Source organism: Vigna unguiculata, chromosome 9, assembly GCF_004118075.2.
Source record: "Vigna unguiculata cultivar IT97K-499-35 chromosome 9, ASM411807v1, whole genome shotgun sequence".
Lineage (NCBI taxonomy): Eukaryota > Viridiplantae > Streptophyta > Magnoliopsida > Fabales > Fabaceae > Vigna > Vigna unguiculata.
Genome location: NC_040287.1, coordinates 40996334 through 41013573, shown reverse-complemented (window position 1 = coordinate 41013573; position 17240 = coordinate 40996334). Strand labels below are relative to the sequence as shown.

At 30.3% G+C, this 17240-nt stretch overlaps 3 protein-coding genes across 3 annotated transcripts; 1 reads left to right on the top strand and 2 right to left on the bottom strand.

Moving 5' to 3' along the window:
• Window positions 1–5281: 5281 nt before the first annotated feature.
• Window positions 5282–7019, bottom strand: LOC114196102. The gene is made up of 6 exons (XM_028086628.1): window positions 6904–7019; window positions 6550–6791; window positions 6175–6433; window positions 5911–6090; window positions 5658–5813; window positions 5282–5530 (listed from the first exon to the last, which is right to left on the bottom strand). The coding sequence occupies exons 1-6, from the start codon at window positions 6913–6915 to the stop codon at window positions 5354–5356; spliced, it is 1026 nt and encodes a 341-aa protein (XP_027942429.1). The 5' UTR covers window positions 6916–7019; the 3' UTR covers window positions 5282–5353.
• A 4140-nt stretch (window positions 7020–11159) lies between these two features.
• LOC114162923 (patatin-like protein 2) lies at window positions 11160–13307 on the top strand. The gene is made up of 6 exons (XM_028046933.1): window positions 11160–11471; window positions 11579–11763; window positions 11893–12241; window positions 12325–12627; window positions 12741–12916; window positions 13102–13307. The coding sequence occupies exons 1-6, from the start codon at window positions 11331–11333 to the stop codon at window positions 13175–13177; spliced, it is 1230 nt and encodes a 409-aa protein (XP_027902734.1). The 5' UTR covers window positions 11160–11330; the 3' UTR covers window positions 13178–13307.
• Window positions 13308–15574: 2267 nt separating this feature from the next.
• On the bottom strand, window positions 15575–16789 carry LOC114162170 (probable carboxylesterase 2). The gene has a single exon (XM_028045966.1). It carries the CDS (start codon window positions 16700–16702, stop codon window positions 15749–15751), a length of 954 nt encoding a protein of 317 aa, XP_027901767.1. The 5' UTR covers window positions 16703–16789; the 3' UTR covers window positions 15575–15748.
• Between the last annotated feature and the right edge of the window lie 451 nt (window positions 16790–17240).

Genomic DNA, 17240 nt, shown 5'->3' with positions numbered 1-17240 from the left:
CTCAGAAAGAGCTCGTTCCCTCCACAAGAAAGTGAAAGGCCTTTCACACTGAACTTGAAGAAAGAATGCAGCAATCCATACCCAATATTGACTCTGCGTTTTAAGTTGTTACTCCAAAATAACATGATAATTTATATTCTGTACAAATTCACTGTATGCTTCATTAAAAAATATACTATACCATCTTTAATTTTGTTTTATCACTATTTTGACAACTTTAATTAATATAAACAAAATTTTCAGATGAAAAACATAGAAATAAAATTTATCTGTATTTTTATTCGTTAGATAGATGGATAGAGGTGAAAAAGGAATTGTTTAAAAGTGAGATGTTTTAACTATGACATTGAAATTAAGTAATATTTTACATAGGTTATTAGTAAGTATTTATATTGATTAAATTAATGATGTAAATATTATTGATGTGAAAGAAATTATCAGTAGCGGTGGCCACGACCCTTCGAAACCCTGATACAGGATTAACATGGAGTAGACGAGAAACAAGGACAACAAACAACAAAAGTAGAAAAAAACAATTATGGAAGAAATTCAAAACGTGTGAGCAAAAGTATGCATGAATAACATAGAATATATCTTAAAAGATTAAAAACATATTTAATTTTATTATTTAAAATAGTATGCCTTTATATTAAATATATTATTTAATATAATTTATTATGTTATGTCTTTACATTAAATATATTATTTAATGTAATTTTTTTTTACATCGATTCAAATTTAGTTAATATAAAATATATTTTAATATTTACTAAAATGTCACTACATTTATGTTATTTTCCTTTTAATTGACCTAGTACTTACATTAATGAAAATGAATATTATTTAGATTGAATGTTTCATTATTTCTATCTTTTATAGGAGAATACAAATATGCCCTTTCAGGGCAGGCGGAGAAGGTTTAATTTTTTAAAATCCAACAAACATAAATAATCCATATTAAATCTAAATCTAATTAGTTAGATTATATTTAAAATTCAAAATATAAATTTCCAGCTTCATTAAAGTAGGTTTAAAATTATTTAAATTGTTATTATATATTATAATTTAATATTTTTTTTTTCATAATCCCAGGTGTAATAGAAAGTTGGCTATTACTATGTGATTGGAATTACACTTGCTTAATTCAACTACATGATAACATCATTGACTAATTCAACAAAGTAATCTAATTGATTAAATTTAGAAAGTCTAAACTTAATTTATTTATGAAAAAATATGTTAATTTTTTTTATCATCTAGATTAAGTATCAATGAGATTTTAATTTCATAAAAAAATTCCACACTCTAACTATATATCAGTTTTTATCCGATAAAAGATAATATGTATAAATAGTGATATTTGAGATGTGAGAATCCTTTTACAATATGTAAAACTGGGACGGTTTGAAATGTTCATAGTTGGATTTTATGAAGTTGGCATTTCTAAAATTGGCATAGTTGGGTACTTCTGAAATTGGAAGTTAAAGGAGGAGTGAGTTCTGTGTTGGGCTTTATTGTTATATATCTATGTTTACAACAACAATTTTTGTATAAAGGTTGGGATACTCTTAATGTCTAATGTACATATAAATATATAATCTTTTTTTGATTGATATAAAAAAGAAAACATGTACGAAGCGATACTCATCTTTTAGTTTCAATTGACGATTAATGGATGTATCTAACTAATAATTTTCCTTGCATCAACATTTCGACATCATCAAAAAGTAATAAATTTAATACTTTTTTTTTGGAACAGCTCAAATCAATGAAGTACACTGTTGTATTTCAAAATAATGTTGTCAAATAGTACACCACCCTCATAAAATTTTACCGCTTGTCACTTTGACTCATTAGTTCTTTATTTTCCAATTTTACTACTATATTATTTTTTTTCCTCCTGTGGTTTCCTTAACACCTTTATGATTATTCATTTCTCTTCCCAATGACTTTTTTTTCCTATATATTTTCACAGTATCAAACAAAGTGCTACCATAATTTGCATCACAATTTTTTATTTAAATATATAATATTGCACGAAAAAATAATTATAAGATTAATTATGACTCAAACCTTATTAGTTAGCATTACGGCTTAAAAAAAAGAAAAGTAGAATATACATATTACTGATTTAGAGATAATAGATTGATAGATACACCATAATAGCTACCACTTCTTCTATTTTTATTTTATTGTAATAAATTTTAAGTTATTTTTTAATCTAAATGAATAAACTTATTTTTTTTTAATTTTAATAGAATTTTGATTGAGTAAATTATTGTTATTTTTCAATTTTTTATTTAAATACATACATAGTTATCTGTTATTATTATTTTTTGTTATAATATCTTTTTTTTATATTAATTAAATTAAAAATATAATTAGAAGAAAGAGATATTAACCTCGAAAGTTAAAATATCAAAGAAATCAATTTTTGGTTAAAAGAAAAATAATATTTAAAAACGACCGAAAGGAGTATGAAAGAAGGAAGAAGTTATGAGATATGTAGCTAGCAAAGCAATTGAGTACAATTTTAAAATTACAGATGCACATATTGAATACTTACTTACAGTCTAAAAAGTACACACAAATCAATGAAGTGCCATAAACTATGTGCAGGTTTTCTGTATATACATAACTATACACATAATTAATCCCCCAACTATAAATATAAGTTACCTTTATTATTTGTACACCTAAATCTGCATATTGGAACTTGATTTTCAAACCAGCTTCATTTCCCAATCCTTTTTCTTCTCTCCAAATGTGATGAACATTTTTCAAATATGCTATGTTTCAGGGATATTAACAAAGTGTGTATCTAGGGTTTTGGATTGTTGGCGCGTGGGGAGGAATGACCAGCACCAGGACTGTGCCCTGGATCTGTGGGTTGGAAATCGTTCACAGTCCAGTTTCTGACACTGTCATTTTGTGGATTCTTGGTGTTAAGTGCTGTGATTGCAGTGTTTTCATGGGTTGTTGTAACCTTCATCTGCAATTGCAGTGGCCTTCCCTGAGCTAAAAAAGTTCCATGAAAAATCATCAAGGAGAGAAAAATAGCACTCACCATCAACTCAATCCTCGAATTGCTCATGATATAAAGCTTGGTGTTGAGATTTTTTTAGTGTGTGGGTTAGGGAAAACTGAGATGTATATGAAGTTGTGTGTGTGTGTGTTTGTGAGTTTTTATAGGCCAGAAGGGGAAATGAAAGTATAACTTTAGTGCGAATGTGGGTAAGTATTAATGGTGAATGTAAACTTGTTCATGATTATGCTCCTCCAAGATTCCCTTTTCGGAACCAATATGTGAGAGTATCTTTTAATTTAGTGTCCCTTTGAATTTTCCTACTATAATGTGTTTTGCACGTTGCATGCAACTATTATTTGGGTGTGCACTTCAATGTCTTTTTGCAGATTGCTATTATTAATTCACACTCAAAGGAGACTCCACTGCAAATTTATGACCATCAAAATAAATAGTGTAGCCACGATGGGTATCTGATTAGACGTTTCTGGCTTGAACCCAAGTGTGTTTTGAAGATATTGGAAGTAGTAACTGTGCCACTATTGTAGACCTGGAAGGTCTTGCTAACTTTTCAATTTTCATAAATATTTAATAATAGGTACTGAAATTTGATCGAAATTTACAAATATATAAATAACTTAGAATTATTCAATAATTATTTTTAAATTTTTGTTTAAACAAAAGTGTTTTAAATTTTTAAATTTATAGAATTTCAAGAAGGTGTATAAATATATTAAAAGAGAGTCTAATATCACCTTTTTCAGGTATATTAATAAATAACCATTTAGTGTATTTTTTGTGTGCCATTAGTTAAAATTTACTCGATTCTTATTAAAATTGCGGAAGGCCATTCCATATTTAATGAGTTTCACACGACTTTATGTATGATTTAAAAGAGTCTGCAGAACACTATATTCTTGTGAAATATTTATGAAGAAATAAATAAGCACAAAATATTATGTGAAAAAGTGGGAAAAAGGATAATCCATTTTTGAGTAATTAAAATTTGAATCAACTATATTTTTCGTGTCATTAAAGTTAAACTTAAGTATGCTTTCAATACTATATATTTTTCATGCGTGTTTATTTCGTGAAACAACCTATACTCTCTTCATTTGCGCACAAAAAACAATTCCATTGTCAATTGAGTTGATTATTTTGAATAGAAAAAATACATTTTAAGATTATTTTGCTTCACTTTCTAAAATGAGATTAGTAAGAAAGCATTAAGTGAATAGTAATCAAGATTAAATGCAGTTGTTTTGTTAAAAACGACTCTTAATTAGTGAGACAATTTTAGAAAAATAAAAGAAAAGCGCACTAAAATGTTGCAATGGGAGAGAGACATGATGTTTTGATATGCTATTAAAAAAGTGTAGGAGATCTTCACCATAACCTTTTGAACCCCACTTAGATCCATATCCACCCTCTTCTTTTCAAATTTTGCAAGAACGAAAATTATTAGTCAAATGAATGTAATGATTTTTAGTCCTCAACTTGCATACGCATCAGGGGAAATTTTGAGTGCTTCTTGAAAATCTGGGTTGGCTCCTAGAGCTGGGGAAGTTCGTGATCAGTGACCGCTGACCACTAAACAGTAAAAGGATATGTTTTTGTTTGTCTCTTCTATGTTTAGGGGATCATCATATTCTATAAGAAATATATACATATATAGTTGTATACGCAATGTAAAATGCACATATTTATCTCTATTGCGTATAATAGCTCGATAAAATCTTAATTAAAAGAAAAACTAACTAAACACTATCTAACATAGATTTATATGGTTCAATTAGGTATTTCCTAAAAAGTATTTCTAGTCCTCACGAAAACAATTTATCATGTGCATATACGAGAAGCGAGTGCTAGATCTTCGGTTTTGATCATATTGAAACAAACCATTTCTCTTGTAATAACTAGATTGAAAAATAATGTTTTTGATTTTTCTTCCATTACTTTCCAAAAAGTGGCATTGCAAATGCTTGCTATATAATCTTTTCTCTACTCCCTGGTCATAAAATCTTTGATATCATATCCTATGTACAAGCTATGTAGAAGCATTAAATGTACTTAAAAGAGTATTTTAAACCTTACTCAATTTAACTATTACTCAATTTAACTTATAAGATGAAGTTTCTATTTATTTATACATTATGAATTTTGATTTCATCTTTAGTCAATGTAAAATTTTTAATACATTCCATTAGATCGAGACATATATCTTGTACGTGATACTAGATATTAACTAGTCATCCGATAATCAGACACGATAATGTCCGATTGTTGATAAAAAAGAGACCCAATAAACAAATGATGTGACAAGATCTACTACTGTATTTGATAATTTTTTCCGAGGAACCATTGGAATGGCGTCCCTATGAGCTCTTTCTGGACCTCATCCCAGTTTTCAACCTGTTCTGATAATGGGGCAGTGTGTATCTTTACCTGGCGACTCTCCAGATCTCTGTATGGTACCCTTAGAAATTCTTGAACGTCCTTCAGTTTCTGCAACATAAAACATTCGGTATATGCGCATACGAAATCACTAGCTAGGGATACACAAACAATCTTAAAATAACCAAGGTTGAAAGAAACAACATAATATTTCTTTTCTTGAACTAGCGAGTCTTACAGTACGGTTGTGGACAAGATCATCATAATAGAGAACAATGTGGCGAGAGTTCTTAAAGTATGTGACGGCTTTTGTTGCTGTCTCCTTTGTTATCTTTAGCTCTGGTATCAGCAATGTGATATTCAACCGTGGTCTATAGTTGGCAAGAATCTTAGCCTGCACAACAACGACTAAATCACTTTTCAATTGAAGTCAACACAACACAGCACAACAATTGTTGTACGAAGGAAGAAGGAAATCGAAAAGTAGAAACCTCCAATGGAGAGTGGACGTGAGACTTATGTGTTCCATTCAGTGCCTTGGCACCTTTGTCATAGGCATTCGCTAGCACTGATATCATTCTACGGAGCAAGTTCCTTCTGAATAGGAAGATTATAGAAACTCGTCTTCGTTCAAAGTATTCTCCAATTTCCTCATGGTGCTCCATCAAACCCTGTATTCAGACAAGTGGTGCCATATTATAGGAAATTGAGAAATTATGTTTTCAAAACAAAGATGCTCTAAAGAAATTATGTACCTGATTAAGCATCCACTTAAAGCCAACAGCTGCAGAGCACTCATTCTTGGAGGCACTAGAAAACCAGTCGAGATTATAAACTTGATCCATTGTCTCCAAAATGGAAGAAACGTTAGTCCTTCTTTTTCCTACTGAAAATATTTCTCCATTAGAGCTTACATTAATATGACTGTTCAAAAATGTCTCAAACCAACCGCTCCCAGATCTTTGCATTGAGACAATGCAGAAAAACCGAACAGGATTGCAGGCACACTCTTCTCTGCACAATACACAACCATCAACACAACCTCAAAGAAGAAAAAACAATATTCCTCACTAAATTACCATTCATTATTTTTTAGTATTCATGAAAATGTTGAACACAAATATTGTTACCTGCTAAAGGTTTTGGGTTGTGGATAGTGCAAGTATGACACTTCCCATTCTTCCACACCAGGAGGACGATGACATGGCTGCTTGAAGACAATGTTTTCTAACAACTTGTTACTACTTGTGCGTAAAACTTTTTGGTCTACAGATATTGTGAAAATGTAAATTCCACAAAGAACGGCCACAACTAAAACTACAAACCTCAATGTTAATGGGAATTTCTTGAAAGATTTTATATCCGGAGGGTCCTGTTAAACAAAAGTTAGCACCAGATCTTGTCATTTTCCAAGGATATGTAAGGCATGCATGAAAAGGTAACTTTGACAAAAACGATGATGGAAAGAGATATCCAGAACTTACTTTGGATTCCATTTAAGATCTTCGTGAACAAAATAGAAAAGATCCATAAAGAAGAAGAGAGTAGTGAAAGACATGGTTTCATAATTTTTGTTGGAATGCTTGAGAGATACATGGCGAGAGAAGAGGTCAGAGGGTTTAGCTGGTAAAATGTGCTTCAAAAAATCAGATTAATCTCCTAAGCAAACTGAAACAGTATTGTATTTGTAATGTTGATTTTTTTATTGAATTGAACAATCAAGTGTTATATGAAAAAAAAAAACATTTTTACTTAGTAATTTTATTTAATATGTGATTTAAATATTTATATAAATTTTTATTTCATCTTAGTGTTAAAGTACATTTTTTCATTATTTTTTTTATTCTTTTTTAGAAATATTTAACTTTTTATAATATTTATATTATAATTCTTTTTAATATTTGATATTAAATTTGATAATATGATATTTTTTTTATTTTATAATAAATATATAATTAATATTTATAATAATTAATAAATATGCATATAATTGTTTTTCAATAAAATTAAAAAATAAAAATTTTAGATATAAGAATAAAAATAAAGATGACTTTTTATTTTAAAAACGAATATGAAACAGTGAAACCTGGAAATTAAATAGAAGGAACCTGGAAATCAATATTATTTACACTCCATGATATAAATAGTAATTAGCTATTGATAAGAAACGTTGACCTTAGACAAAAAAAACTCAGAATATTGTCCACTAATTGAAACAAAATAATATTTTATCAATCTAACTGCTATTTTCTATACCATATTATGAGTTACAATGTTTTAATTTGCCTACCAATTCCGCAATAGCGTACATAATTATTTACTAAAATTGTAATAAATACTCTGTCAAAACTCCGCATCACACAGTTGTTTTTCTCGAGTGTTATTCACTAAAATCCCACGAGTTGAAGGTTTTTAGGTATAAAATATTGATTTAATTTTTAAAAAGGTTGAATAAGAAAGTTTATATTTTTATTCTCATAAAAATTATTGGAGAGGGTTTGCAAATATCAAAAGAAACAAATAAATCCATAAAATGCAAATCGTTAGAATTTTCTTAAGCTGAAAAAAAAAGAAAACTGCGACCACTTTGATGAATGAATATATTTTTTTTATTATACCCTTTTAAACATGATTTTATGTTGCATTAATATAATATTAAAGTATAAGCACCACACTAGATATCATGAAATTTACATTATTTACTGAATTTTTAAGTGCTATTCATTTATTATGTTTTTAAAATAAACTAATTTTAATATTTTAAAATATATTTTAAAAAATAATATATCAAAATTATCAATATATTTAAAAAACATAAAAGAATCACAATATTTTTTTTTTCAATGTACACATCTGTTGCCTTCTATAATTATATATATATATATATATATATATATATATATATATATATATATATATATATATATATATATATATATATATGATAATGTAAATTTTAAAGCTATGTCTAAATTAATCATGAAACACATTCTAGCCAAACAAAAGGTCAACCCACCATAACCAATAATTCACAATCATCACCGCTCTTATTCTACCCCTAGTTTTAATTATTTTGAATTTATCACTATTTTTATCCACAATTGAATATGACATTTCGAAGAAAAACATGAACTTTTGAAGAAGGATTATGGAGAGTAGACAACTACGACACGATACGGGTCAAATCAATATATATATATATATATATATATATATATATATATATTAATTATACTACTTTTGATTCAAAAGCGTGAGACTATGTTTTTTTTTTTAGAAATGATACACGGAAAAGGGAGAGGAAAAAATTAAAAAATTAGAGAGTAAAGGAATTTGGAAATGAATTTGGTGTGGATTAGATGATAAAATTTGTGATTGAAATGATTAATGTGACATATTAAAAATAATTAATAAATAAAAAAATTAGATTATCAAAATATTTCTATTGTTAAAAGTAATATAAAATGATATATAAATGATTTAGAACTATTTTTATAAATCTTATTGAATGATTAAAATTATAAAAATATATTTATAAAAAAATAAATAATACAATATATTTGGTATGAAAATAAATTTAATAAGTAAGGTGAAAAATAATTTATTTACATGAAGAAATTATTTTATTTTTAATAGTAATTTTAGAAGTAATAATTTTTTGTTATAACCATAATAAATTTTTATTATATTGTTTTCATAATAAAGAGAAATGAACAATTCACATGTAAGGAAACTGAGATATGAGGTAATAATTTCGTAAATTGGAATGCAACACCTCCTAATCTCACCATGCACAGAAAAATTGTATTTAGAATGAATCTTCCTAATCATCGCTTGACACCACCTTCTATCACCCTTAAAGGAACAAAATAATCACCTGTTAATCCTCTCTTCACATTTTACAGGAATAGTAAATCCTCCCAAAAGAACATAATATAAGAGAATAAAGAGAATATTTTTCATATTACTTTGAGCAACTCAACCAAGTTGAGTACAAATATATATGTATCTCTAATTTTAATTAATTTGAATTTATCTCCATTTTTATTTTCTCGAGATATGAATATATTACATGAAAGGAAAACATGAGTTTTTTGAAGAAAGATTTTTAAAAATAGACAACATCAATAAAATATGAGTCTAACCTATATATAAAATTGATATAACTTTTAATTCAACAAAAAAAACAATAAATTTACGGATATTTATAAAACTTTTTAATTTTTAGTCCATATAAGATTTAGACTCAAGTTTAATTTTGCACCAACATGTCATAATATTTGTCCTCAAATATTAGTGTTGTACGTGAGAGTCTTCGTTGAAGGCTATCACCGTGTGAAAGTAATAAGAAGTCATGCTTCTTCTTCTATGAACACAGCCATTCACGAAAGCTTCAAATTGATTGACTCAACCACTCATTTGCATTATATATATAATACTAATATCAGTTTCTCCTCAAGAAACCTCTATAAATTAATTTAGGTAAACGTGAATTAAGTTGACGAATTACTTGAGTGAGAAGACAAGACTCTGTCATCAGCTACAACATGTTGCTATTGGCAACACAAATCTCCAAGATAAGTCATAACACTCACAAACCTAATTTGCATGTTTACTAAATTATTAATTACGTGTGTGTAAGTTAGACCATTTCTAATGGGCATCAATCTGGACAAGTTATTAGGTATTTACTCTTTCCAAAATTCTTCACATTTATCCTTATCTAATTTTTAATTAACTTAATTATGTATTGCAGAGCGGAAACATTAAAACAGTGCAAGTTTTGTTTTTCTTTCCAAAAATACATTATTTTCACTAGAAACGAACTTAGTTTTTATCGTCAGAAAAGTAAAACTCACACATATTATATATATCGTATTTACGTACGTGATGTTGCAGAAAAAAAAAATACGTGAACTCCTTCAGCCTAATATATATATATATATATATATATATATATATATATATATATATATATATATATATGGATGTATGGCTTTGAAGTTTTAATTAAATCTGACATATGGCAACCTAACATACGTGTGATAACATTAATACATAGCATGCACATAAAGCATTGCACATCAGTTTCTACTTCTATAAGTCTAAAAGACCCACCGATATGGTGCTTGTTTATTGTTATCTAACTCGGATTTTACACATCCATTATGATGCATGTTTTAATGCAAAGTTTAAACACATTCTTTAGTTATCTTTAATGATTTAGAATTAATTGTAAAACTTTAATACCAGTAATCAGCAACAAAAACCACAAAGGTGAAAAAAAAAGTAGAGCTGTTCAAAACACTACTTAGCGAGACTTTTCTAAACGTGGTTTAGTTATAGTCTTTCTTTTGTCTTAGAAATTAAACTTGTGCAAACGATCATTAATTGTTAATCTTTTCGTGAGGAAAAGCCAAATGCTACTATCCACTCATTTTTGCAAACCACATTCGTAGAAATTATACTGGTAGGATAATGGTAGTGCATGCTGAAAAATTTATGCGTGAAAAAGTCTAAAAAGCTGTTCCTCACATCTCTATTTTTTTTCTTCTTGTTTTGTCCCACAAGTCTAATTTTATTATTTAAGACAATGTTTGGACTTGGATTGTTCAACGCGGGGCCTTAAATGGTTTGCGTATTGGAGACATTCAACACATAACATTAATCGTCGTAGTGCAATTTTAACTTTAATTTACCCTTTGCACGCATTGCCCTATAAATAGAGCTTTAAGAAAAGCCATCAAACAACCTACGAAAAACTTGATTAATCTAATAACCTTCTTCACCATTTCTTATAATAGCTAGTTTTCGATTGTGCAAACAATTCATAAGCTTTCAGCTTTCCTTCACAAAAAAAGAACACAAAAACAGACAAAGTTCAACTTTCCCAAGTGAGTATAGTAAATACATGGAGAGAACAAAGTCATCCCTTCTACAGATTCAGCCTCCAACCTATGGAAACTTAGTCACAATTCTCAGCATCGATGGAGGTGGCATTAGGGGCATTATCCCCGCAACTATTCTTGCTTTCCTTGAAGAACAACTTCAGGTTAGTACTATAATTAATTAGCATTTAACTTTCTATATTCGTGAAAACAAAAATAGTTATAACTTGACGTAGTGTGTTAATTAACAAGGTTGTTTACACATATGCAGGAATTGGACGGTGAGGATGCAAGGCTTGCAGACTATTTTGATGTGATTGCAGGAACAAGCACAGGTGGTCTTGTAACCGCCATGTTAACTGCTCCAAACGATCGTCGGCGTCCTTTATTTGCTGCCAAGGATATCAAGCCCTTTTACTTGGATCACCTTCCAAAGATTTTCCCACAACGCAGCTGGTATATTAACTTCTATGTTCTTTTCTAAGTTAACTAAAAACCAGACAAAACATAGCTAGCTACCAAAAGACATTGTTTTTATATATCAAGTTTATATTTACGAACTTAAGTTGTACGAATTGAGCACAGTGGCATATGGGGATGGATAGAAAAGGTGGTGAGATCATTAGGAGGACCAAAATACGACGGAAAATACCTTCGAGAAGTGGTGAGAGAGAAGCTAGGGGAGACACGTTTGCATGAAACGCTGACCAATATTGTGATTCCCACCTTTGACATCAAGTCACTGCAGCCAACCATTTTCTCCTCGTACCAAATCAAGATGTCTCCATATTTGGATGCTCCACTCTCTGACATATGCATCGGCACTTCTGCCGCACCAACTTATCTTCCAGCCCACAACTTCAAGAACAAAGGTTCAGACGGGAACATGCACGAATTCAACCTTATTGATGGTGGCGTTTGTGCTAATAATCCGGTACTTACAAATAACTTAACTTTACGTTTAAAAAGATTCTTCCCAAATTTAACATGACTAATGATTGGGACTTGGTGATCCAGAGTTTAGTCGCCATGAACCAGGTAACGAAGCAGATCATTAATGACAATCCTGACTTCTTCTCCATCAAGCCAATGGAATTTGGTCGTTTCCTGATAATCTCTCTGGGCACTGGGACTCCCAAGAATGAACACAAATTCAATGCTAAAATGGCAGCAAAATGGGGTCTGCTCGATTGGTTAACTAACAGTGGTTCTTCTCCCTTGATCGATGTTTTAACTCACTCCAGTGGAGACATGGTTGATTTCCATCTTGCAACTGCCACCCAAGCTCTTAATTCAGAAAATAATTACCTTCGTATTCAGGTAACATAAAGTTATATATATATATATATATACACACACACATGTGTGTGTATGCTTTCTTACAAGAGATTAATTTTCATATATAATATACATGCAAATTCGTCAACCTGCAGGATGATACATTGACCGTTACAGATGCTTCAACTGATATTGCCACGAAAGAAAATATGAAAAAACTTAGCCAAATTGGTGAGAGGTTGTTGAAGAAACCAGTATCTCAGATCAATTTGGAGACTGGTCTGTTTGAACCGTTGGGAGATGGGGAGACCAATGAAGATGCTCTCAGAAGGTATAACATCAAATGAAAAAAAACTACATATTTTATTATAATTAATTAATGTGCCATTCAGTTCACAGGAAAATTCTCAAAATATATCTCTCCAATATTCCTAAAATGCTGTCACATTTTCTTTGGCAGACTTATTATACATAATTTTTAGTGAGTAAAATTAACATTGGAGCTAATTTTTGCAGGTTTGCGAAAATGCTTTCAGAAGAGAGGAGTTTCCGAGAATTGAAATCCCCTCACACTAACAAGTCCCTAAAATAGTTAGGCATTAGTTGTTCACATGGACTTGAGTTTTCTTCCTAACTTTTGTTCGATATTCTTCTAATATAATTTAGTGTTGTTCATCGATGCAACTTGAATGTTAATTTGACCACTTAATAGTTCTTTTTCTTCTTTGTATTCTTGTTTGTGTTGGATTCTATTTGTATAAAGCTACAGTTACGTATAAAGATATATAGGTATACCAGATAATAAGGTATAAAAGAATAAAGTTGGTACTTTATCCAATAACACACTCCATGCAAAATGGAGAGGAATTGGAATACCCCACGGAATGCGAAAATTTTCTTTCTCATCATCTAGTATTGGATTTTGCAGTATGTTATGAGCTAAACTTACATAATACAAACCATTTCCTTTCTTTGACGTAAAAAGAATTAATACCATATTATATTACAAAATAAATTGAATCAATTAGTTCACTGTCTCTTATCGCAAATTTCCATGAAGTTGAATTTGTTGATCACAGTTTAAAAGATCCTAAAAGATCAAAAACTGAAAAATCCAACAAAATGCATCTGGATAGTGTGGCTCTTCAAGAAATAAAAGATGATAAGGTACTCTATTTTCAAGGACCAGCGTAGAAATGAATACTGTAAAATGTTGGCGCATTTTAGCTTAAGCCAACAATGTTTAAAGGCTCTTTGACACGTGAAAGTGTTTTTGGAAGGTAATTTTTGAGATTTCCCAAAGTCACTTTACTGCACAACCTTGATGTCGCAAATGTTTAGCACTTGATCAAAAACCTTGATGTTGCAATTTTCTTTGACAAAAACGACAACATTAAGTCCTAAATTTTATTGTAGCATTCACATAAAATGATCTTTAGCGAGCCAAGAGATACTTAATAGGCTTTAGCCATTTGGGGTACGAATAACAGTCCTATTCAGTGGCCTATATATGATGAGATTTGACAAAGCAGAGGCAAGAATTGGAAGGCTTGACTATTGCCTACTGTGAGGGGTTTCTTTCCATCATCAGCATTGACTTCTTCGAACATAATCGTGAGTAACATGATTATATTGTTTTTTATTAGTCGTATGCATATATATATATATATATATATATATATATTTATATATAACGAAGCACTTGCGGTTTCGACTCTTATATAAAAGATATTTATGGTGTTTCCTATTTTAAGTTTTCATAAGTTTGCTTTAAGTTTTCATAAACATGATCAGAACCTCTATGTTTGACATCAAAATATCTCTATCTTATATTCATCTAATTTATTCTTAATACATACATAAAAACAAAAAATGAAAATGTTAAATGTTAAATCATTGATGGGCAACGCTAACTTTCAAGGTATTGCTACCACCACTTTAGATGTGTTACAGAAAGTGTTGTTTTTTTGAAAACGAGATTATGATCCTTTGGCAAATTATTTTTTAACAAAGTTTGACAAAACTTGTTTTTTAACACATACCAAACATTTTTTTTTAAATTATATCAAACCTTTATTTCATCCATTAAAATATTATCATGTATACTTTGTTAAAAGTTTATTAATAAAATTTTGTCAAAATATAATTTTATACATAGATAACACTAGTTTTGTCAAACATCATCTATAAAGTGTCGTTAGATAGCATTTTTTTTATAAACATCCTTTAGCAATAGACATTGTGCCAATAAAGACGGTCTAAGAAGTGTTATTTATTAGGAAAAAACAAATATTGTCTATTAATAATTTTGGCATAGTGACTTATCTAAATATCTTTACTTGTATTTCTATTAAGAGAGTGTTCAATAACGAATTTAGATTTTTTGTTGAGTTTTGTTGTATTGTTCCTTTATTATATCTTCAAATCACTTTTATGACTATTGATTTTAAAATTTTAGAATATATTAAAAAGATATTTAAAGTAGTAACATAATGTATTTCTAGTGCTCAACAGAACACAACACTAAATAAACTCAAGTAAATTATTTAGACTCGTCCAATAACCCTCTTCTTTCACTATTATTGTCTTATTACTCTCTCTTTTTTCCTTAAATTTTTACAAACTATAATAAGTACATAAAATGATCTACAGTAAAATACTATTGCGGAAATCGGCCTTAATTAGAAAATTTATAAAACATTAATTTACTTAAAGAACATAGTAAAAATGTTTAAAACATTACACGTCAACCCGACCCACACATTTTACTTTTTCTTTCGGAATACAGCTTCACATTTGAAACTGCTACCGTTTCACATGTGCATAACATTCTCATCGTGTGTATTGACTCTCTGTTCTTGTTACTTTCTGCTTTTTGGTCTCTGTTTCAAACTATGTTTCATAATTCCCCTCGCACTTTTCACATGTTACCAAAAGTTGAATCTGCGTACCACGACATTTGCTTCATATAGCGTACAACACAGTTCGGTAATTAAAAAGTATATAACAGTTAATTATAAACAGTGAAGCAGAACAAATTTTTACGGATCTCCACCAGTGAAGTATGAGAAACTCAGATTCAGAGACAAGAAAACAAGCACTTCCTAACTTGGTTCAACTTTATTATTATTATGCCTCCACACAACAAACACAACATATGATACTAAACATTCACTGTTTGTTCATTGATGAAATCAGCGATGCGTTTAATCAAACTCTTGGCTTTGTCACAATCGGGGTTGAAGATGTGAAACACATGATCCTCCCCAAGAGTCTCGTAGAACTCAGCTTTTCCTTTCCAGCCACTGTTGCTCAACATTTTGTGATACAGTTTTCCCCTTTCCCTCAGAATGTCTTTCTCCGCAACAATCACAAGCACCTTCTCGCAAGCCACCCCTTCAACACTCGGAGCCTCCTCCACAAAGGGGTTAATCAGAGGGTCATCGTTCCCTTTTTCCGAAGGACAGACAAAACCCCACCATACATCCACCATCTTCTTCCTCTCCGGATCAGTAATCTCAGCCCCAATTGCTTCTTTTCCCCAGAAGTAAGGGTTCACCATGACAAGACCCTTGACCTTCAAATCAAAATCATTTTTTGAAACACCGTTCAACTTCAGGGCCATGTAGTGTCCTATGTTGGCACCTGCGCTGTCCCCTGCCAAGAACACTCTCTCAAAGTCAACGTAATCGCCGAACCAATCTTCTTGGGCTTTAGCCTGAGAAGCGACCCATTGGATCGCGGCCCAAGAATCTTGATACGCGGTCGGAAGAGGGTGTTCTGGTGCGAGGCGATAGTTGAGGGAGAGAGCGACAACGTTGGACTCTGCAACGAGTTTGTTGAGGGAGTTGTGGTAGAGAGGGTCGGAGGGGGAAGAGATGCAGAAGGCGCCGCCGTGGAAGTAGATAACTAACGGGAGCTTGGCGTTTTGGGGGGTGAAATTGGGACGGTAGAGCCTGGCTGTGACGGCGGCTTCGGGGATGACGAGGATGTCTTTGGAGACAATGTTGGTGTTGGGATCGAGACCCGCGGGAACAACTTGGATACCGGCCATTCGCTCAACTGTGCCGTCTTTGTGTACTCGAAGGTAGGGAGGAACGTCCACCGAGATTTCCATGCGGGACTTGCAAAACAGAGTATGACGAAATTAAGGTCCCGTCTCTCTCTCTCTGCTCTGTTTTGGTAAGTATTGTAGTGTTGAATGGCACAGGACAAACATTGCTTTTTATGATAAAACATAATTCAGTTATTTTTTTATTATTTTATGGGTATTATTAACTAATGTACATAAACAATTAATATGGAATAGAATTAGATAAATATTTACAATTAAATGTGATATTAAACAAAATTTAACATAATAATATTAATATAAGCGGAGAATGCTAATTATTACTACTAGTAAATACATAAACGCTATCACGTCAATGTATTCGTACTTTTTAATTTTTATAAAATTAATAATATTTATTTTTAAAATATATAATAAATTTTAAAATAATTGTTAAATAAAATAATTATTTAAAAAAAATTTTTAGAATAACGATCAAAATAAAAAAGATTTAAAAAAAACAATTAAAGAAAAAATAATTATAAAATAATTAATTTTTAAAATAGTAATTAAAAATAAAATTGAAAAATTAAAAGTGGACGCA